Source organism: Ursus maritimus, unplaced genomic scaffold (genome assembly GCF_017311325.1).
Source record: "Ursus maritimus isolate PB19 unplaced genomic scaffold, ASM1731132v1 scaffold_21, whole genome shotgun sequence".
NCBI lineage: Eukaryota > Metazoa > Chordata > Mammalia > Carnivora > Ursidae > Ursus > Ursus maritimus.
In genome coordinates this window covers 56,562,813-56,585,003 of record NW_024424564.1, presented here as the reverse complement: position 1 = coordinate 56,585,003, position 22,191 = coordinate 56,562,813, and the positions used below count along the sequence as shown (strand labels likewise).

Below are 22,191 nucleotides of genomic sequence, written 5' to 3'. Positions count from 1 at the left end.
CCAGGGAGCAGTGGCCTCCCTGTCATGCAGACCCCCTGGGGCTCGCGGCTGGCTGACCTAACACAGTAGAAGGACCATCTACCTGCAGAGACCGCGTGGTTCACCACCTGGCAGGCTGCGCTTTGTTGGTAGCTATCTAGTGAGTTAATGTTTTCATCCGAAAAAGTACTCTCCTTCGCAGGAACAGGAACAAGAGAGCCTACTGGGCACGTGTGGGTTTTATCCAGCGTTTGAAATCTGAATTGTTTGGCTTTATCCCAGCCAGCCAGTTTACAGCTGACCAAGTTCTGAGGAATATCGCCTTTATTCCTGGAAAAAGAAAATGAGCCGTGAACACAGACAAGATTCCTGAAGCTAAAATAATCAGCTACCATAAAACACAAAATTCAATCTTATGAGTGAAAAGTGATTGCAAATGCCTTTATGAATAGAAGTAAAAAAGATATTTTAAGGTGAAAAACTTCTAAAAGATCTCCATAAAGGAAAAGATGAACAGGCAAAATAAAGTTGGTTCCACAGAAATTGTTTGTTTTTCAGAAACTCTTAAATCATGATTTAAAACTCATTAACAAATTTTATTTAAGTGACAAACTTACTCTATCCAGATCACCATATTTTTACTTCCTCCTTCTTTTAATGTTCCAAAATTTGTCATCCTCGTGACTTCAACATCACCTTTGTTCTTCAGTAAAAGGGCTCCACAGGATTCATCTGAAGCCTCTTCACAGGCAGCTGGGTCCCTGCAGAGTGCCCCCAAAGAACGGCATCATGGTGGCAGGCACCCCAGAGCTCCACCACCCGCCTCCCTGCTACGCTCCTTCCAGACGCGCTGCACCCACCGCAGGGCCAACTGCTACATGAGGGATGAACCGTCAATCCCCCAGGGATGCATGGCCACAAACTACATACAGAGTTCCTATGATACTTAGAATTTCGGAGAAGGACAGCAAAACATCTTGAAGAAGAAAATTACAAATTCTCTAAGATCTAGAAAAAAGGAAGTGACACAGTGGTGACATCTTGAAGGGGTTCCTGATTCTGGGAACATGCCCGGGAGGGAGTGTTCAATCCTCTTCTCTTCAGGCTGCCAGGAGGGGTGAGGGGAGGCACCTCCCCTCATAGATCCTCTGATTCCCTGCATTCTGCACACGCTGGTGGGAAGCAGGCGGCTTCGCCCTTCTCACTGCACGCCCACAGTGCTCATCTGGAGGGGGAATCTGGCGTCGCTCCCCTCCCCACCCAGCCCACAGCTCCATTCAGAAAACGGGGCCCTGGCCACAAACTCGGCGACATTCTCAACCACACCAGGGCCCCCTCCTCAGCCAGCTCCTGCCCCCTAAACTCCTCCTGTCCACACACCTCTCCCCGCCACGTCACCCCCGACCCATTTCTTCTCATCAACAGTCCACATGTGCTGACAACAGCGGCCAACTCCTCCTCCCTTGTGCCTCCCACAGACCACACAGTCTTGCCTCTGCCCTCGCCCGACCCGGTGGGCCATGGAAGCAGAGACTCAATTCTTGTAGACAGTCAACATCTGCTAATGGAGGATTGAGAAGTATGAGCAAAGAAGGCAGTCAGGAATGAAAGGAAGGTTTCTGGCTCAAGCCACCCAGAGAATGGGGATGGGTAAGATGGCAGGAGACACTGCATCGGGCGGAGAGCAGAAGCTCCGCTTTGCACTCAGTAATTGGTGCTTTTTCCAACATTCAATTAGGCACCCAGCCAGTGGGTCTGAGTGGAGCGCACACATAGGGCTAACGCTCCAGCTCGTGGAGGGAACCCACACAGACAGAGCTGCACTGCCCCATGCCACCACAGCAGCCTCCGCTCAGGGGGTCAGGAAGCCTGAGTGGGGGGATAGCACATAAGCTCTCTCAGGGCAGAAACATGGCTCTTCTTTGTCCAAGGCAGTGCTCCTGGGGCTAGAACAGGGCTTGGCACACAGAGGGCATCAAATGGGCTTCTGCTGAAGGGCAGGACATTCATTTCTATTGTAAATTTAGGGAACGGGACCAGATTGCTCACAGGCTGGGGATTCCCCGGGACGCAGCACATTCCCTTCATCCAGCACTCACCCTCTAACCCCCACTCTGACTAGATTACAAGGGGATTCTGAAGTCACAGGATTTGGTACTGGCTCACAGCCAGTGTCCAGTGATGAAGGTGGGAAAACGTCCCTGCCTGTGAAGATGACTACTGGAGGCAGTCAAGGGAGAAGCTTCATGCAACGTGCTTGGGATCAGAGTGACTTGTCTCCAGGGAGAACCAGCCCCGACCAGACCTCCATCAGCCCAGGGGCCACCTGAGGAGGCTCCCTAGAAACTGACCACCCACAGCCAGGGAGCCCATTGGTCGTGCCCCCACGCATTCAGCAGATGCTAGTCCACACCTGTTCTGAGGCACCACTCCTCTTGAAAACGTTAACAAATTGAAAAAATGTTAAAAAGTGCTTATAAAAAACCACAGCAGACTGGACAATAAGGATCTAGAACTGGAGACAAAAGGTAAGTCATTCCAATGAATACCCTTGGCCCTGAGGCCTGAGATGGCAACTACTTTCTCATGGTCAGTGAGGGGCAGGACTGGCTGCCGTCCTCCTATGCCCATGGCGGTCAGGAACCCAGGTAACTGCACTGTCATTTTCTGGCACCTCTGGCCTTAAATGAAGAGTCAAGGAAGCGCATGTTCTCATGGCACAGGTGTTCCTGAAACGGCATGTGGTTCCAGGTGACTGTGATGCCTAATGTGGGAAGGGGCCTCGCAGCTTCTGCCCCAGGGCTTCTGGCTGTTCACTACCAGGAAGATGACAGAACCAGTGGGTCACCCAAGAGCCCGATTCAGACACAGGGAGGAGCCACACGACTCCCGCAGCACCGACAATGGGCAGAGTTCCTGGCATGTCTTATGCTCACGCCACTGAGTCTACCAGATAGAGCTAACCCCAGACCTCCTGTGCCTGCCAGGCTTTCGTGCGTGGTGACAGGAGGTAAGGACAGAGTATCTGGCTTCACGGACCCATAGATGGGCTAGAGTCATTCTCCAACAGCAAAGCAGGGTCCTGTGGGGCAGGGCAACTGGGTGCTAAGTAGATGACAGTGTCTGCTGGACAGGACAGGGGCACGGCTCCCCACCCCACACACCTCCACAGCCTTGAGCCAGGCGGTCCATCCTCTTGAGTCTCACTGTCTGTAAACCAGTGGCACTTCCCACTGTGCTGGTCCTGACAGGACCCACACGCATGCCCCAAGATGCATAAAGAAAGACATCGAGGCAGGTGCTCAGTGCCTAGCAGAAAACAGGACACAAACGCCTTCCCGCATAGAACCTGCATTCTAGGAGATCCGACGACACAGAGAATAACTAAGGAAAATGTAGAGTAAGCTCACTGGAGGTAAGTGCTAAGGAGAAAAAGCAGGCAAAGGAAGGGTGCAGGAGGCAGGGAAGGGTTGCCATTTACACTGAAAGCTCAGGGAGGGCCCTGCAGTGTTTCATAAACATGTGTGGACAAGGTGGGAGGTTGCTGGGGCACAGAGTGAAGAACACGGATACCAGAGATTCAATAATTCTAAGGGGTGCCTTTATGGCTCAGTCTGTTAAACATCTGACTCTTGAGTCTTGGCTCAGGTCCTGATCTCAGGGTTCATGAGACTGAGCCTTGCATTGAAGTTCCGCACTCTGGGGCGCCTGGGTGGCTCAGTCATTTAGTGTCCGCCTTTGGCTCAGGTCATGACCCCAAGGTCCTGGGATCGAGCCCCACATCGGGCTCCCTGCTCAGCAGGGAGGCTGCTTCTCCCTCTCTCACTCCTCCTGCTTGGTTCCCTCTCTCACTGCCTCTCTCCCCATCAAATAAATAAATAAAATCTTAAAAAAAAAAAAGCTCCATGCTCTGTGTGGAGTCTGCTTGGGACTCTCCCTCTCCCTCTGCCCCCACCCCTCCCCAAACAAATGAGTAAATCTTAAAAAAAAATTAAGAACCTACTACGTCCAACATGTTCTAAAACATACCAACATGTGAAAGAACCAAAGCTATAAAAACCTACCAAAATGTGAAAATTGTCAACGTAAGATTAAGAAGGAATCATTCACTTGAACTTTAATCAACCACAAAGACTCCTGAAAACCTTCCAGAAGATACTTTCCCTTTAACAGCCCAGCTCAGAATTTGGACAGGCTATTATTGGAGCTTTTTTTAAAAAAAATTTTTTTAAAGATTTTATTTATTTGACAGAGATAGAGACAGCCAGCGAGAGAGGGAACACAAGCAGGGGGAATGGGAGAGGGAGAAGCAGGCTCCTAGTGGAGGAGCCTGATGTGGGGCTCGATCCCATCACGCCGGGATCACGCCCTGAGCCGAAGGCAGACACTTAACCGCTGTGCCACCCAGGCGCCCCTATTATTTGAGCTTATTAAAGCAACTCTTAAATTACACTTTGATTGGGCCTCTCCCTTCCCAGAGAAGAAGGCCGTTTCCTCATTACCGTCTTTCCACTGGGGTCATGCATAGGGCTCTCCAGACGTAGCACGACTGGCTGCTCTCCACCACCACGGCACTGACCACATCATGTCTTCGAGGCAAGTACCCTTCTGCAAGTTTCAGGGAGTCCAAGGTGAAAAAGATGCTGTCATCTATCACCCCGTTTCTCCCGCAGAGGCTAGAAATGCAGACCTGCAAACACAGTAATCGACGACTGTGTAAGTGTGTGCCGAACCAGGGGCCTGCCTCTCCAAACCAGCCCAATGCGGACAGGCCTCCAGAACCAGAAACACACACTGGTGAGCTGTTTGGCCACACCTCTCCTGGGACCCACTGCAGACAAAGTCCAACCTTTGGGGGGAGCAGTGACCCTGGTCTTGGAGAAGCAAAGCCCTGAAGATGTCAGGAATGTGTAAGGACCTCGGAGCCAAGGCTGAGGTCGTGGAGTAAGAGCATGCCAGGTGGCCGGTGCTCACTTTCCCTGTCTCTGCCCCCGCCCAGCACACACTTCCACCTCCATCCTATGAAATCTCCAGGTTCCAACGCCAGAGCGTGCCAGCCTTTACAGGCGAGCTCCGATCCTTCGCCCACCCCCTTGTTCCCAGCAATTAGAACGTTTTCATGTTCTGGGTAAACTACAGAACATACAGTTTCATCATACAAGCATGCCAGGGGATCTCCAATTATCTCCTTAAGGAAACCAGCATTCTCAGCAAGGAAACAGCTTGACTTCCTAATGCGCCCAGGAGAAACCTGGGCTGTGAAAAGACAGGAAGACAAGGACAAGCGAGGGCCAGCACCTACCCTGTCCACGCGCTTGTACCTCAGCGGCTTCACTGAGATGGCCTCGCTGTTCCACGTGCCCGGCCGGATCCAGTACTCCGCCTCCACCCAATCTCCCTTGCAGGGCTCGAAACCTCCAAGCAGGGAAACCATGGTGCTTACTTGGTAATGTTGGTTATGCCAAAGTGTACAATTCATTCTGAAGTTATAATACACTGAAACCACTTGTTCTACTAAGAAACCCAGTTTCCAATCTTAGCTCTCTTCTGGGTTTCCCCAGTTGAATGGAGCAGAGGATGTTACAGACCCACCTTTCCACTGCCTTACCCTCTCCTGCCTATGAGGGCAAAGGCAGGGAGCCCAGAGAGGACTGTGGCCAGCATGGTCATACACCTGGTTTGTAGTTTCAGGATCCCATCTGGTTTCAAATATTCCCCATGTTTTTCGTAAGTATTATTATTAACTGCACGAAGTAAGCTCAACAGCAACTCTTTTATGCTCCAGCCTCTAGGGAGTGCGGCTCCAGTGTGGTGGGCAGTTTCTCTAACATGGGCACTCCTCTCTGTCAACTCTCTCCAGAAACAGTGTGCGTGCCCCTCCCTGCCAGGTGCACACAGGGTACTTGGTGACTAAGGACAGTGTACTCAGACCTGAGAGCTGGGATGTCTGTGCCAGCTCAGGCGGGAAGTACTCAGTGCCCCGTCAGACCCTGGACGTGCCAGGCAGCCGTGCTGCTGCCCGCAGGACACCAGGTGCCACTAGGCTGCCACTGGCACAGCGGGTGGGAATGCCGGGCAACTGCAGGTTCAGGGACGTGCAGTGGCTTCACTGTCCTGACGTAACATAGGAAGCGCAGTCTGAATGGGTTTGCTATGGCGCGTGGTATGAAGCTACAACCTGTGGCTCAGTCAGCTAAGCGTCCGACTCTTGATTTAGGCTCAGGTCATGATCTCAGGGCCGTGGGATTGAGCCCTGCGTCAGGCTCCACGCTCAGTGGGGAGTCTACTTGGGATTCTCTCTCCCTTTCCCTCTGCCCCTCCCCACTGCACATGAGCACTCCAAAATAAATAAATAAATAAACAAAAAGTGCATAATTTAAAACTGTGTTTGTTTCTCAAGAAAGCCGGTGATAAACCCCTAAGAGCCCAAACATCTCCTGACAGCTCCTGATCAGCATAAGGGCCACAGTGGTACCAGAAATGGTGTGAAACCAGAAGAGACAAACCTGCTGGAGCATCCACTTCTGGGTAAAGGTGGCATTTTAAGAGGACGGGCCCAGAAGCACAATTTAACAGGGTGCAGGACACATTTGTATGTCGACTTATAATCCATGACTTTATCAAATAATTGTTCAACATAATTCTGTTAATTTTTTATTCCAAACCTCTTCAGATACACGTGAAAAATGAAGCAATGTGTTAGTTATATAAACTCTCTTCACAGAGAAAAACAGTGAAGCAAATTCAAACAATAGTTTGATTTTTTTCCCCCATCAGAATCATGGAATCAGGGGCACCTGGGTCGTTCAGTCGTGATCCCAGGGTTCTGGGATCGAGCCCCGCATCGGGCTTCCTGCTCAGAGGGGCGCCTGCTTCTTCCTCTCCCTCTGCTGCTCCCCCTGCTTGTGCTCTCTCTCACATGTGCGTGCTCTCTCTCAAATGAAGAAAGAAAATCTTTAAAAAAATAAAATAAATTGGGGCGCCTGGGTGGCACAGCAGTTAAGCGTCTGCCTTCGGCTCAGGGCGTGATCCCGGCGTTCTGGGATCGAGCCTAAAAATAAAATAAATTGCAGGGGCGCCTGGGTGGCACAGCGGTTAAGCGTCTGCCTTTGGCTCGGGGCGTGATCCCGGCGTTACGGGATCGAGCCCCACGTCAGGCTCCTCTGCTGTGAGCCTGCTTCTCCCTCTCCCACTCCCCCTGCTTGTGTTCCCTCTCTCGCTGGCTGTCTCTATCTCTGTCAAATAAATAAATAAAATCTTTAAAAATAAAAAAATAAAAATAAAATAAAATAAAATAAATTGCAGTTATTGAAAATAGAGCTGGTAAACAGGAAGACTATGACAGTGCTCTTCAGCAAAGCAACTGAGGAAATGAAGCCACGAGGCCCCGGGAGCCTGCACAGCGCACGCAGCTTAGAGCTGAGTCGCACGACTGGACCCCACGCTACCCCAGCTTGCGCCAAGTCTTCCAACAGAGCCCTTGACGTTTATTTGGCTAAGCGGATATTCTGCAATGGAATGACTGAAATGGACAAGACATATAAATTTACAGCCTCCACGTTTGACGTAACTTCAAAAAAATCATAGAGACAACGTATTTGACAAGTTTTAGTTCACGACAGCATTTGATCGCCTTTGCGCTCAGAGAGACAAAAACATAGTACCTGTAAAAACATTTGGGCTGACATAGTTACATGTCTCAATAGAAAAATACAGGACTTAAGAATTCAGTAGAATTTGCTCTGAGCTTAGTAGTATTTCCTCAATTAAAAACGTTATAGCCTACAGGGAAAGCCGATCAAAGGTTTCAGTTTCAAATTCATCAACCGTAAAATGCAGCTTTGAAGAAGATTCCAGGCCACTGTATAAAAAAATGAAATTAAGATACAAAAAAACTATGCTTTTAAATTTATTAATTTTATTATTTTTTTAATATTGAGATTTTATTGATTTACTAGTTTGAGAGAGAGCGAGAGAAAAAAAGAATGTGTGTGCATGGCGAGGGGTGGGGGCAGAGAGAAAGGGTGAGAGAAAATCTCAACCAGACTCCCTGCTGAGCATAGAGCCCAACCAAGAAGAGCTGGATCTCACAACCCTGGGATCACGACCTGAGCTGAAATCAAGAGTCGGACGCTTAAGCAACTGAGCCACCCATGCCCCCCAGTGTATGTTTTTTAGAATACCAGCGACATGGTGTTAGAAATGCTAAAAAATTAAAATATATGTCAAGACTATAATGACTGAATAATATTAAGTTGTTTTAATAGGCCCAAGTATTTTTTCTTAAAAAAAAAATTGTTTTACAAACAGTTTCTGAATAACACTACTTTAAAGGTCCACCAATATAGTAAAATCAATCTGTTCATAGAAATACAAGCATTTAAAAAATGATTTAATTCATTTTCACACCCCTTCCCACTTCCCAGTGTGTACCAGTCTGGACACTAACGTATGCGGTCACCCTGGCTACAGCTCTGGCCGTGGGAGAGGAGACAGTCACTGTCAGAACATGAGGTGGGGGTGTGATCCTAACCTCTCTCCCCTCTCTTCTGCCAGTTGGTGGGTGCTCTCCTTAAGACCAATCCCAACCAGAAGCTAGAGGACAAGGCTGGGGGTCCATACTGGGCAGGCCTGGGGGCAGAGTGGGGCGGATGTAGAAAGGCATCAGAAACTGTCCGGTTCCAAAGGGTGAAGAACTCCAGCCACAGAAGAGGGTGTCGGAGGGCTGGGCTTTGACCCCAGAGGGAGGGGGCCAGCTGCGGGGTAGAGGTTTTCAGAAAGAAAATCTGAGGACCTCAGGGATGCAGGCAGATGAAGAGCAGTGCCTGAAGCTGCCTGCTGGTCACTAAGGTACACCCCGACCCAGGGCACAGCACCCTGTCCTGCGTGTGGCACCGGTTCTGGGGCCTGGTGGAAGTCTCAGGAAGGATCCATGCCACTTGCTCTTTATCTTACAAGTGGGTCCATAAACCAGTTTAATTTGACAAGAAAGAAAGAACCTGACTTGACCCAGGCTGGGAGCTCGGGCCACACCGGTCATGTGGCTATGCAGATGCTATAGGGCTATCCACTGCCTACCCTGGAAAGAAAGAGGAAAGAAACAGGTCCGTCACACACTCGGACTCTAGGCCCGGCTCTTAGGCCAGTGATTCGTACTCAGGGCCATTCTGTCTCCCAAGCCGCATCCACTCTAGGTTCTCACAACTGGGGGCTGGGATGGCAGTAACTGGCATCTAGTGGGTAGAGGTCAGGGATGCTGTTAAATACATCCCCCAATTCACAGGGCAGGCACCACAGCAGAATGACCAGCCTCAAACGTCACAGGGCAGAGCACCAAGAAAGCCTGCTTTAAGCTGAATGTCCAATTCCACTTTAGCAGCCTTGGCCAAAAGGGTTAAGGACTCACTGGATATTCATGTGTAAAACAGCTTGGGCTCTGCTCCTGATGTTAAGAATTCCCATGAGTAGGGAGGAGGGCACCTGACTGGCTCAGTGGGTAGAGCATGTGACTCTTGATCTTGGGAGTGTGACTTTAAGCCCCATGCTGGGGCCTGGGGGTAGAGTTTACTGGAAAAAAAAAACCACAAAAAAAACAAAAACCCACAACAACAAAGGACCTTAAAAAAAAGAAAAGAAAAAATTCCTGTGAGTCTTATTTGTGGGCCTAGATCTGAAGTGTCATCCACAAAACTGGGCTGATGGCCACCATTGCCTCTACAGTCCAAGACTGAGGGGACTCCGTGATCCTGAGACCATACGTCCCACCTTCACACTGTTCCATAGTCATAGGCTCACACTCGTCCCTTGCGACACCCCTTCCTGAAACAGTCAGATCTTTCTCACCTCCTGTGCACACCTGAACCAGACTCACTAGGGTACTTTGGAAGGGTCAGGACACAGCCTGTGCCTCACCTGGACCCTCCTTGCAGAGAGCTTGGTCTGCTCTGCACGCAAGGGAGGCTGGGCCTTCCCAGCCCTAGAGGAATCCCAAGCTGGCCCACCTCTCGCCCTACCACACTTGCACAGTTCCTGCAGAGCAGAACCCCCGTACTGTCTGTTCTCCCTCCCATTAGAGCACATACTACATACAGTGCCAGGCCAGGAGTAAGGTCTTCCAATATTTGCTGAAGGAATGCCCAGAAAGAAGCAGTATATTCTGACTCTCCCTTAAGTGGATGAAACATCTAGCCCAATTCTTCCTTGTCTCACCTTCAGATCAGAGACGTGTGATGGTGTCCTGCCACCTGTTTTTGTAAATGCAGTTTGACAGGAACACAGCTGTACCTTTCTGCTTAGGTTCTGCCTACGGCTGTATTCACATTACCACCAGCCCAGAGGTAAGGAGCTGCAAGAGACCACGTGGCCCACAAGCTTTACTATCTGGCCTTTTTCAGAAAAGGTCTGTGACCTTTGTTTTGGACTCCCATTATCTTTTTTCACATCGTGTTTTCTCTTTCAAGAATGTTCTTTTTGCTATGGATGTCGGGTCATCAGCTATTTGGATTTTCTGAGCTCAAGAAGACTTGAGGCCGTGCTGGGAAATTCCCCCACCTGTGCTTCAGGTGCCCGTCCTCATGGTCAGCTACTTCTGCACATTCCAGCAGCATCTGCAGCACAAACTGTCTGGAAGTGGCTTCCTGTCAGCATAGTTACAGGGCCCTAGGGATTCCCTTTGGAGCTGAGCAATTGCAGGATCAGTTCTTCCAGAATTGAGAGTTTTCCGACAGAACAGAGATTTTAAAATCCCAGCCACCTATCAATTTCATTCTGGAAACTTCCAGGGTTAGCAATCAAGGTCAGAGTCCTGGCCTTTGCATCTAAGAAAAGTAGAACAGCAAGCAGCCAGGTGGGTTGAGCTAATCGCCCTGCTGCACTGGGCTTCCTGGCAGCCAAGGTGGGAGAGAATTCCGGCTCCTCCTCTCTCAACATGTGGCTGCCAGGGTGAGCAGCTGGAATTCAGCTCAAGAAGCACCTCCCCCACGCAGCTTTTCCAATCCTGTCTGATTCCGAGGCATGTACCGGTCTGTTCCTCTTTGGGAGGAAGGTCTAGTGTCTTACTCATCTTGGTCTCCTACTGCCTAACTTCCTACCCATTACTGTAGACAGCATGCACACAATAAATGGTTGTTGAGTTAAACTCAAGAATGGCATTAACAAATTATTTATTTAGGCATAAAAACAAAATTTTAGATCAGCTTAAACCAAATGCAATTAAAAATGGATATACATTCGTGGGAAGGACAAAGTTGTCCCCAAGTCCTATTTTAAAACATCCGAAGTACTGTGAAACAGCAGTCGCCTTGTGCATTTGTGACGATGTTGACTTAGATTACTAACAATACTTAGGTGAAAAGAACAATTACCCAGAAACTGGTGAGTCCATTCAACAAATGACACAGAACAAACCACAGCAGTCTACACCATCTACACTGCTTGGAGCCGACGCCTGCTGAAGGCATTCTAGTCTGAAACCCTCCCAAAAAACAAAGCATGCTCAATTTGACCCTTTCCACATGTATAACCATCTCAAAGCTAATTCACAAAATTAAAAAAAACACACAAAACCTCATCTCAAACATGAGCAGAAACCCATCTAACGTACCTTCGCAAACACTCTCCAGAGAGAAATATGTGGTCTGACTGATGTAGCCAGCACCCTCCATCAGCGAAGTCACACAGCCAATCAGCACTCGGGGGCTGGAGTTGGACAGCCCCCTGCCATGGTTTTTGCTGTCATCTTCCCACTTATCGGAGACAGCCTCCACCTGCAAGACAAACCACTATTCAAACCATAAAAGAAGGACTACAAGAGAAGCAAACTACAGACCACTATCTCTCATGAATACAGATATTAAAAATCCTCAACAAAATACTAGGAAACCAAATATGACAGTGTATTAATAGGGTTACACACTGCAATCAAGGCCAGTTTATCCAGAATGCAAAGATGGTTCAATATACGAAAATCAATACAATACACCACACATTAGGAGAACAAAGGACGAAAACACATGAAAATCTCAGCTGATGTAGAGAAGGCATTTGACAAAACAACACCCTTTCATGAGAGAACACTCCAACCAGGAATTGAAGACTTCCTCAAAGTGATAAATCCCCTGTATGAAATATCCACAGCTAAGATCATACTCAATGATGTAAAGATCAAAAGCTTTTCCTTTAAGATAAGGAATCAGACAAAGATTTTGCTACTTTTGCTCAAAAAAGTATTGAGGCCCCAGCCAGAGCAATTGAGCAAGAAAAAGAAATATAAGGCATCCAAACTAGAAAGGAAAAAGTAAAACTATTTGTTTGCGATGGCATGATCTTATATGTAGAAACTGCTAAATATCCCATAAAAAAATGTTACAGCTGATAAATTCAGCAAACTTGTAGCTTACAAAAGCAACACACGTAGGTCGGTCACATCTGTGTGCACTCGCAATGAACGATCCAAAAACAGAAATTCAGAAAATAATTCCATTTACAATACCATCAAAAAGAATAAAACACTTAGGAATAAAGTTAACCAAAGAGATGAAATACATACACTAAAAACTACAAAATGTGGCTGAAAGAAGTTATAAAAAAAAAAAGGCACAAATAAATGGAAAGACAAAAAGCATTCATGGACCAGAAGACCTAACATTAATCTATCAACACTATCCAATGTGATTTACAGATTCAATGTAATTCCTCTCAAAATCCCAATGACGTTTTCAATAGAAATAGAAAAACCCCATCCTAAAATTCACCTGGACTCTCAAGGGACCCTGAACAGCCAAAACAATCTTGAAAAGGAAGAACAAAGTTAGAGGATTTCAAAATGTGTTCCCAAGCTACAGTAATCAAGAGTGTGGTAGTGCCATAGAAACAAACATAGACCATAGAATAAGGTCAAGTGATTTTCAACAAGGGTGCCGAGACTGGGGAGAAGGTTTTCCCCATTGTGCAGTCCTCTCAAAAAATGGTGCTGGGAAAACTGGATATCAACATGCAAATGAATGAAGGCAACTTACCCAGCACCATATTCAAAAATTAACACAAAATGGATCAAAGACTTAAATGTAAGAGCTAGAACTATAAAGCTTTTAGAAGCAAGCATAGGTGAAAAATCTTCACGATCTTTAATTAATCAAGGACTTTTCCATTGTGATATCAAGAGCACAGACAAAAAAAGGATAAATTGTACTTCGCAAAATTTACATCTGTGTATCAAAGTATACTATCAAAAGAAACTGAAAAGATAACCCACAGGTGGGAGAAATGTTTTAAACCCTACCTGGTAAAAGATTAATATCCAGAATGTATAAAGAATTTCTGTAAGTCAAGAAGAAAATAAACAAGACAATTAAAATATGAGCAAAGAACTTAAACAGACATTTCTCCAAAGAAGATATATAAATGACCAATAAGCACACAAAAAGATATTCAACATCACTGATTATTAGGGAAAGGTAAATCAAAGCCATAGTAAGATACCACTTTGTATGCACTAGGATGGCTACTATCAAAAAAATGAAAGTAACTTGTGTTGGCGAAGATGCAGAAAAACTGGAATCCCTGTGCGTTGCTGGAGGGAATATAGAATGGTGCAGCTACGGGGCACCTGGGTGGCTCAGTCATTAAGCGTCTGTCTTCGGCTCAGGGTGTGATCCCAGGGTCCTGGGATCGAGCCCCACATCGGGCTCCCTGCTCTGCTGGGAGCCTGCTTCTTCCTCTCCCACTCCCCCTGCTTGTGTTCCCTCTTTTGCTGGGTGTCTCTCTGTCAAATAAATAAATAAAATCTTTTAAAAAAAATGGTGCAGCTACTATGGAAAAGTTTGCTGGTTCCTCAAAGAGCTAAACATAGAATGACCATACAACCTCTGTAATTCCACTCCAAGGTATATACCCAAAAGAAAACAAGGACTCAAAGACACTTGTTCAAAGCAGTATTCACAATAACCAAAAGGTTGAAACATCCCAAGTATCCATCAACAGATGAGTGTACAAAGTGTAGTCTATACATACAACGGAATATTCATCAGCCATAAAAAGGAATAAGATTCTGATACAGATTACATGGATAAACCTTGAAAATATTATGCTAAGTCCAATAATGCAAACACAAAAGGACAAATATTGCATGATTCCATGGGTATGAGATACCTAGAATAGTCAAATTCATAGAGACAGAAAGTAGAACAGTGAATTATTGTTTTAGGGATGATGAAAAGTTGTGAAAATATGGTAATGAGTGCACAACAATGTGAATGTACTTGTCACTGGATTGTACACCTAAAAACGGTTAAAATGGTAAATTTTATGTTATGTATATTTCACCACAGTAAAGCTACATAAAAAATAAGCAAGGAAATTCCACATCTTTCATGAAATCAGTAAATACCACCTAATGTTGGTCAAACCAAGGTGTAAGCACATTGCTCAAGTGATTCAGGAATCTACTGGAGAGCTAAGAACAGAAACCAGGAGAAGCACTGGGCCTGAAGCAAGCAAGCACAGCTGGAGCAGATGCAGCGCTGTAAGCCAGAGCAACCTCCTAGAACTCTGTGCAACGACAGAGACATTTCCCATTTGTGCTGCCCAATTTGGGAGCCACCAGCTGCATTTAGCACTTGAAATACGGTTAGTGAAGTTGAGCAATTTTATATTTTATTTACTTCTAATACATTTAAATTTAAATAGCCACACATGATTAGTGCTGTCACACTGAATGGTGCAACTCTAAAATTTGATATTTAAACGTACTATTTTTAAGACTTAAAAAGATAGTATTTAGTATTAAGATGCCATTTATGAACTAGAATAGTAATAAAGTACATCTCAACCATTTTTAAAAAAGATTTTATTTGTTTATTTTAGAGAGAGAGAGAAAGTGAGCAGGAGGGAGAGGGAGAGAGAATCTGAAGCAGACTCCCCGCTGAGCACAGAGCCCAAGGCAGGGCTTGATCCCATGACCCTGAGATCATGACCTGAGCCAAAACCAAGACTCAGACCCTCAACCAACTAAGCCATGCAGGTGCCACAAACCCTTTTTTTTTTTTTTTTGAGAGAGAGCGAGCACATGAGTGTGCATGGGGCGGGGGGGGGGGGTGGGAATGGAAGAGAAAGACAATCTCAAGCAGGTTCCACGTCCAGCAAGGAGCCCAACGCGGTGCCAATCCCACAACCCTGAGATCATGACCTGAGCCAAAATCAAGAGTCAGACGCTTAACTTTAACCGAGGTACTCCTCACCTCAACCATTTTCAAAAAGCAGCTGAGCTCAGTAAGTTTGCCAGCCACCAAATTACGTAACAAAACCCAGAAGCTTTCCTACATAGGAAGAAAAACATTAATTTAAAAATACAGGGGGCATCTGGGTGGTGCAGTACGTTGAGCGTTTGACTCTTGGTTTCAGCTCAGGTCTGATCTCTGGGTCCTGGGTTTGAGCCCTGCATTGGGCATGGAGCCTGCTTGAGATTCCCTCTCCCTCTGCCCCTCCTGCTCTCTCAAATAAATAAATCTTGAAACAATTAATAAAAATATACAGCAAAATTATATTGATAATGGAATATAAACATTAAAATTCTTGGACATAAACAAGAAATTTGCAGAACCTCAATAAAGCTATTGAGCTGTAAAAAGAACATAAAGGAGGACTTAAATAACTGGATACACTGTAGCTGGAGAAGTCCGTATATGACCCACATGTCACTTAGCCTAAATGGATCCACAAACTCAGCGCCGTCCAAAGCGATTCTGAGCTGAGTAGGTGAAACAGAATGACTCTAATGTTCACCTGGGATAATCAGAGCATGGGAGAATTCCATCACATTGAGGAGGAAAATCTGCCTACCACCCATGGGTGAGACAGTGCCACAAGGGCCTGCACACAGGCATCAGGACCAACGGGGCCCCATTCACATGGGGTTCTGGTGTAGGATAAAGGGACATTCCTGATCAGAAGGAAAAAAGTGGGATGACTGGTCAGCTACTGAGAAAGAAATGTCTGGTTCCCTCTTTCAGTCTGTATGGCAAATAAATTCCAGGCAGAATAAATATTTAAATGTCAATAAGCAATTTTCAGAGGAAAACCTGAGTGCATATGTCTAAGAAGTGGAATAACCCTCTCTAAGGATTCTTAGAGGCCAAAAGCCACGTGGAAAAGATAGACACATTTAACTACATAAAACAAAACTTTAAAAAACAAAGTCAAAACATAATCTTGGGGGAAATATCTACAAGACTTTCATATAATAATTTTCCTTAGAAAGCTCTAATTTCCCAAAAAGACAAGGATGTCCACTCTTCCCACTTTTATTCGACATAGTACCGGAAGTCCTAGCCACAGCAATCAGACAACATACAGAAATAAAAAGCATCCAAATTGGTAAGGAAAAAAGTAAAACTCACCATATGCAGATGACATGATACTACATACAGAAAACCCTAAAGGCTCCACCAAAAAATTACGAGAACTGATAAATGAATTTAGTAAAATCGCAGGATACATATCAACGTACAGAAATCTGTTGCATTCCTATACACTAATAATGAAGCTGCAGAAAATGAAATTAAGAGAACAATCCCATTTACAACTGTACCCAAAACAATAAAACACTTAGGAATAAACTGAACCAAAGAGGTAAGATACCTGCATTCTGAAAACTATAAAACACTAATGAAAGAAACTCAAGATGATGCCAAGAAATGAAAACACATTCCCTGCTCATGACTGGAAGAACAAATATTGTTAAAACATCTGTACTATCCAAAGCAGTCTACACATGTAATGCAATCCCTCTCAAAATACCAACAGCATTTTTCACAGAGCTAGAACAAATAATCCTAAAATTTGTATGGAGACACAAAAGACCTTGAAGAGCCAAAGCAATCCTGAAAAGGAAAAACAGAACTGAAGGCATCATGATTCCAGACTTCAAGTTATATTACAAAGTGATAGTAATTAAAACAGGTCCAGGCATAAAAATAGAAGCACTGATCAAGGGAATAGGATAAAAAACCCAGAAATACACCTACAATTATATGGTCAGTTAATCTTCGACAAAGGGGTGAATATCCAATGAGAAACAGGCAGTCTCCTCAACAGATGGTGTTGGGCAAACTGGACAGCAACATGCGGAAGAATGAATCTGGACCACATTCATACACCATACACAAAAATAAACTCGAAATGGATGAAAGACCTAAATGTGAGGCCTGACACCATAAAAATCTTAGAAGAGAGCACAGGCAGTAACGTCTCCAACATCAGCCATAGCAACGTCTTTCTAGCCATGTCTCCTGAGTCAAGGGAAACAAGAGCAAAAATAAACTACTGGGACTTCATCAAAATAAAAAGCTTCTGCACAGGGAAGGAGACAATCAATGAAACTAAAAGGCAACCTACTGAATGGAAGAAGATATTTCAAGTGACATATCTGATAAAGGGTTAGTATCCAAAATATATAAAAAATTCATACAACTTAACACCCAAAGAACAAAAAATTCTATTAAAAAATGGGCAGAAGACCTGAACAGACATTTCTCCCAAGACGACATCCAGGTGACCAACGGATACATGAAAAGAGCTCAGCGTCACTCATGATCAGGGAAACGCAGATCTAAACCACAGTGAGACACGACGTCACACCAGTCAGAACGGCTGAAATCAACAAGTCAGGAAACAACAGGTGTTGGCGAGGATGTGGAGAAAGGGGAGCCCTCCTCTTACACCGTTGGTGGGAATGCAAGCTGGTGCATCCACTCTGGAGAACAGTATGGAGGGGCCTCAAAAAGTTAAAAATAGAGCTCCCCTACGATCCAGTAATCGCACTACTGGGTGTTTACCCCCCAAACACAAAAACACTAATTCAAAGGATACACGTATTCCCCATCAAAGCAGCATCATTTACAAGAGCCCAGTTATGGAAGCAGCCCACGTGTCCATCGACAGATGAATGAATAAAGAAGAGGGGATATATATACACAATGGAATATTACTCAGCCACCAAAAGGAACAAAATCTTGCCATTTGCAGTGACATGGATGGAACTAGAGGATATTATGCTAAGTGAAATAAGTCAGAGAAAGACAAATACCATATGATTTCACCCATATGTGGAATTTAAGAAACAAAACAGATGAGCAAAGGGGGGAAAAGGGAGAGAGAGACAAACCAAGAAGCAGACTTGTGACGAAACAGAACAAACTGATGGTCACCAGAGGGGAGATGGGTGGGGGGATGGGTGAAATAGGTGATGGGGATGAAAGTTTTTTTAAAAAACTTTTTTTTAAAAATGAAAACAACATTTCACAGAGAAATCTTGAACCCCACTAGTATCCCTTCTAAAAGACCAGCAAGTCAGGAATGGGGAGAGGGAGAGATGAAGCCTGGACAGGCTAACATGGTGAGATCATGCTTGAGAAAGAAGCTACGCAGAGGAGAATCTTCCCCAAAGAAAAATTCTTGATTATTCTATTTCTACAAGCTTATGGCAGATTGTGACAATGGCTGCATAACTCTGTGAATATATTAAAATACTGAACTGTGTACCTCAAGTGGGTAAACTGTATAGTATGTAGGTTATATCTCAATAAAACTCTTTTTAAAGATTTTGAGAGAGTGTGTGCATGCACTAGCGGGGAGGGGGGTGGTGGGAGGGGAGGGAGAAGCAGACTCCCCGCTGAACCGGAAGCCCTGACATGGGACTGGATCCCAGGACCCTGGGATCATGACCTGAGCTGAAGGCAGATGCTTAACCGACTGAGCCATCCTGGCACCCCTATCTCAATAGAACTCTTACAAAAAGAAAAAAGTTCTAATTTTCCTAATACAGAAACTTTAAAAAGAAATTTAAACAAAAAAGGTATAAAGAATATGAAAATAACTCAGAAAAGATGTGAGAAATTAATCTACTTTAAGGCTTAAGTGCAAATTACAGTTATGAAGTCACTTTTCACTTATTAGATTGGCAAAGATTTCAGAGATTGATAACACCCACATCTTTGCCAACTCTGGGTAACAGGCAGTCTCTCATCCTGCTCCTGGGAGTATAAATTAATTTGTACATTATTAGAGGATGATCTGATAACCACTGAAATGTTAAATGTGCATATGCTTTGACTAACAATTCCACTTCGAAGACTTCTAGCACAAAAATACTATTCTTAAATGAAAACAATTGCTGAATAGAATCTACTAATTATCTTTGCTAACTGGATTACAAGGGTCTACTCTTTCTGCCACCTTGGAGCCTGCAGGAACAGGACTCCTAAAACGACAAACATGTCTGGAAGGCTATGATCCAGGGGCATTCTTGTTGGCTATAAGTGGGGTCTCTGGAACCAGTGGACACAGCTCTTCTTAAAATTGGAGGTGTTTATGCTCAGATGAAACTGAATTCCATCTAGGCAAGAGATGTGCTTCTGTGTACAGAGCAAAGAACAACACAGTGATTTGCCTGGTGACAAATCAAACAAAACCAGAGTAATCTGGGAGAAAACTAACTTGTGCTCCTGGAACCAGTGCCATGGTTTGTGCCAAATTCTGAAGCAACCTTCCTGCTAAAGGCACTGGCCACAGAGTCTGTGTGACGCTGCGCCCCTGTGATGATCATTTTTAACAATTTTTTAAAATACTAGAACAAATAAAAACATTATGCATTCTTACCATGACATAAAATAATAGACAAGTTTTGTGTTCTGGATCATAAACTTCTACACTGTCTGAATAACACGATAACTGCCATTGATTTTTAAGACAGAAACCATTATAAAAACAAAAGCACCTTGGGCAGGTACAGTCCACTCTCTCCTTTGTCCATGTTGTCTCTGAGAGGTTAACTAAACTTGAAGCCTCTCTTTGAAGAGAGACTTTGCAAACCACGCAGGCCTTACCCTAATTGCTTTCAGTCCATTTGACACCTTATCTTCTTGCACAACAGCAATGACTTCCTGTCCAACATTGAGAAGCACTTTGCTAGTCACAGCTTCATTGGAGAAGTAGATCAAGTCATCAATCATACCATAATCACTGCAGTACCTTGTTACGACACCCTGGACGGTTTTCAACTTGGTGTCACCTGAGATGCATAAACAAAAACGTTACACAGAACTTAAAAGCAAAGCAAGCCTACATTACAGAGAATGGTGCAGTACAGGAGCATTCAGGCGGTTTGGAGCCCTCTGAGCGGGAAAACCTTCCTGGGGCAGGGGTGGGGAGAGCCTTCAGAAAGTAGGGTTTGTGAGATAGGCGGCCCAGGTTCCCCTGAGGAGTACCGGTGGTGGAATCCGGAGCCAGACTGCCTGGGTTTGAATCCCAATTCTTCTACTGCCACTTGTGTATCTCTGGGCTAGGTCCTGAACCACTAACCACTCTGTGCTTGTCCTTGGCTGTAAAACAGAGACAGTTAGTCTCTACCCAAGGGGGCTGTCTGGGGTTTATGTGAGGGAAACGAGTCCAAAGCACAGGCTAGGGTGCAGTATTTATACCGGCATCTGGGGAGCTGTTACACCATGCCATCATCACTCCTATGATCTTCCGTCGTCACCAAAACACCAGCAATGGTGTGAGGAGAGTCTGTATTACCTCTCCAAGTAGGTGCTAGAAGAGATTCTGGGCTTGGCAAGTAAATCTGGCCTAGAGGCCCAGCATGCCCTCATCCGTGTAGTGACTGTCCCCACTAACAGCCGGGCACGCCTGCAGCAGCCAGTTCTCTCTGGGTCCCCAGTGCACCTTAGCTGCTCCTTCTCAGACACAGAAGAGACCAGAGACGCCCACGGTCACGGCACAGCCCTCCGCCTTCACTGAAATGCAAATGCAGCCTGGGGCTGGAGTTCAAGCTGCTACTGACAGCCCGGATTTAACAGACAAGACCCAGACTGACGCTACGACCAGCTCCAGGCTACAAAGCTGGCTCTGGAGGTGTCAGCAAGTCTGGACACAGATGGCTCTTAGCATGCTGCCTGCAACAGGTCAACTCCATTTCTGCTGTTTCTGGCCTCTCTTGTGGAGAACCTCCTTTTTTCAGAGCTTAGAGGAAGCCACAAGAGAATCACCGCCTTGAACTCAATTCTCACTAGGAGGGGGAATGGAACCCCGGGAGAACGCCCCGTGTCCCTCTGCGGGGCGGGGCGGGACCGTGTTCAAACACAACCTCAGCAAGGGAGAAGCACGCGCCCTAAGATTCTCCAAGCACAGGCTGAGCCAGGCGGGGTGCCCGTTTCTGAGCTTTCTCAACACGGAACTGCAAGTCACAGTGAGGCTATGCGGGCACGCCTTGTCCCGTAGCCGGCCGCACACGCAGACGCCAAGCCAGGTGCACAGACCCGCAACACAAACGTGCTAATCATGCACGGTGCTACCCCTAGTCAATACGAAGCCTTTTCTAATTGCGTTTTTTGTTTTTTTTTTTTTTTAAAGGAGGCTCCACGCCCAGCATGGAGCCAGACGCAGGACGATCCCACAACCCTGAGATGAGCACCCGAGCGGACGTCGACTTGGCGCTTAACCGACCGCACCCGCAGCTACCCGGCAGAAGGCCTCCTCAAGTAAGGCCGGGAAGGGAGCCCATCCAGGGAGGGGCGCGCTCCCCCGGGCATCCAACAGCCGGCAGTGGACGGCGGTGGCCTTCCCTCCCCGCCCGCCCCGGGCCCCCGCGGGTGGGCACGGGCTGCAGCGCGACCCTGCCCCGCGAGGCACCTTCCGCGAGCTCGGACCCCGGCGGCCCGGCCTCCTCGTCGGGGCCGTCCGCCCTCCTCCAGAAGAACGCCACCAGCTTGGTCGCGAGTCGCAGCATGGCCCCGCCGCAGCCTCAGACTCTGCACTGCTCACCACCGGGAGCGTGTCCGCGCGAAGCCACGCGGTTCCCGCCGCCCTTGGCCAATGGGGTCGGCGCGCCCGCGCCTGCGCCCAAGCCTCACAGCCTCGACCAATAGGGGTCCGCGCGCCCGCGCCTGTGCCCGCACCTGCACTGGAGCCTCGCAGTCTCGGCCAATGGGGTTGGCGCGCCCGCGCTTGCGCCTGCGCTTCACACCCTCTGCCAATGGGCTCGCGGCACGCGCCGCGGCCGTTAGCAGCTGGTGGTTGGCGGTTGGCGACCGTTAGCATGCCGCCCAGTGAGGAGAGGTGCCGGTGAGCGAGACGCCGTGCTGGGCGCGTGATGTCGCGCTGTGGGCGGGGCCTCGTGCGGGTGGGCGTCCTGTGTCCGTCGTGCGCGGTCCCTCGGTA

At 46.7% G+C, this 22,191-nt stretch overlaps 1 protein-coding gene across 1 annotated transcript in view; it reads right to left on the bottom strand.

The window, feature by feature from the left end:
- MOV10L1 (Mov10 like RISC complex RNA helicase 1) overlaps positions 1–21,760 on the bottom strand; it is a 67,435-nt gene extending 45,675 nt beyond the window's left edge. Inside the window, 7 exon segments of the mRNA XM_040637750.1 lie at positions 105–309; positions 597–740; positions 4,482–4,669; positions 5,282–5,394; positions 11,582–11,744; positions 19,860–20,044; positions 21,664–21,760. Coding sequence (XP_040493684.1) covers positions 105–309; positions 597–740; positions 4,482–4,669; positions 5,282–5,394; positions 11,582–11,744; positions 19,860–20,044; positions 21,664–21,760 — 1,095 coding nt within the window.
- Positions 21,761–22,191: the final 431 nt, after the last annotated feature.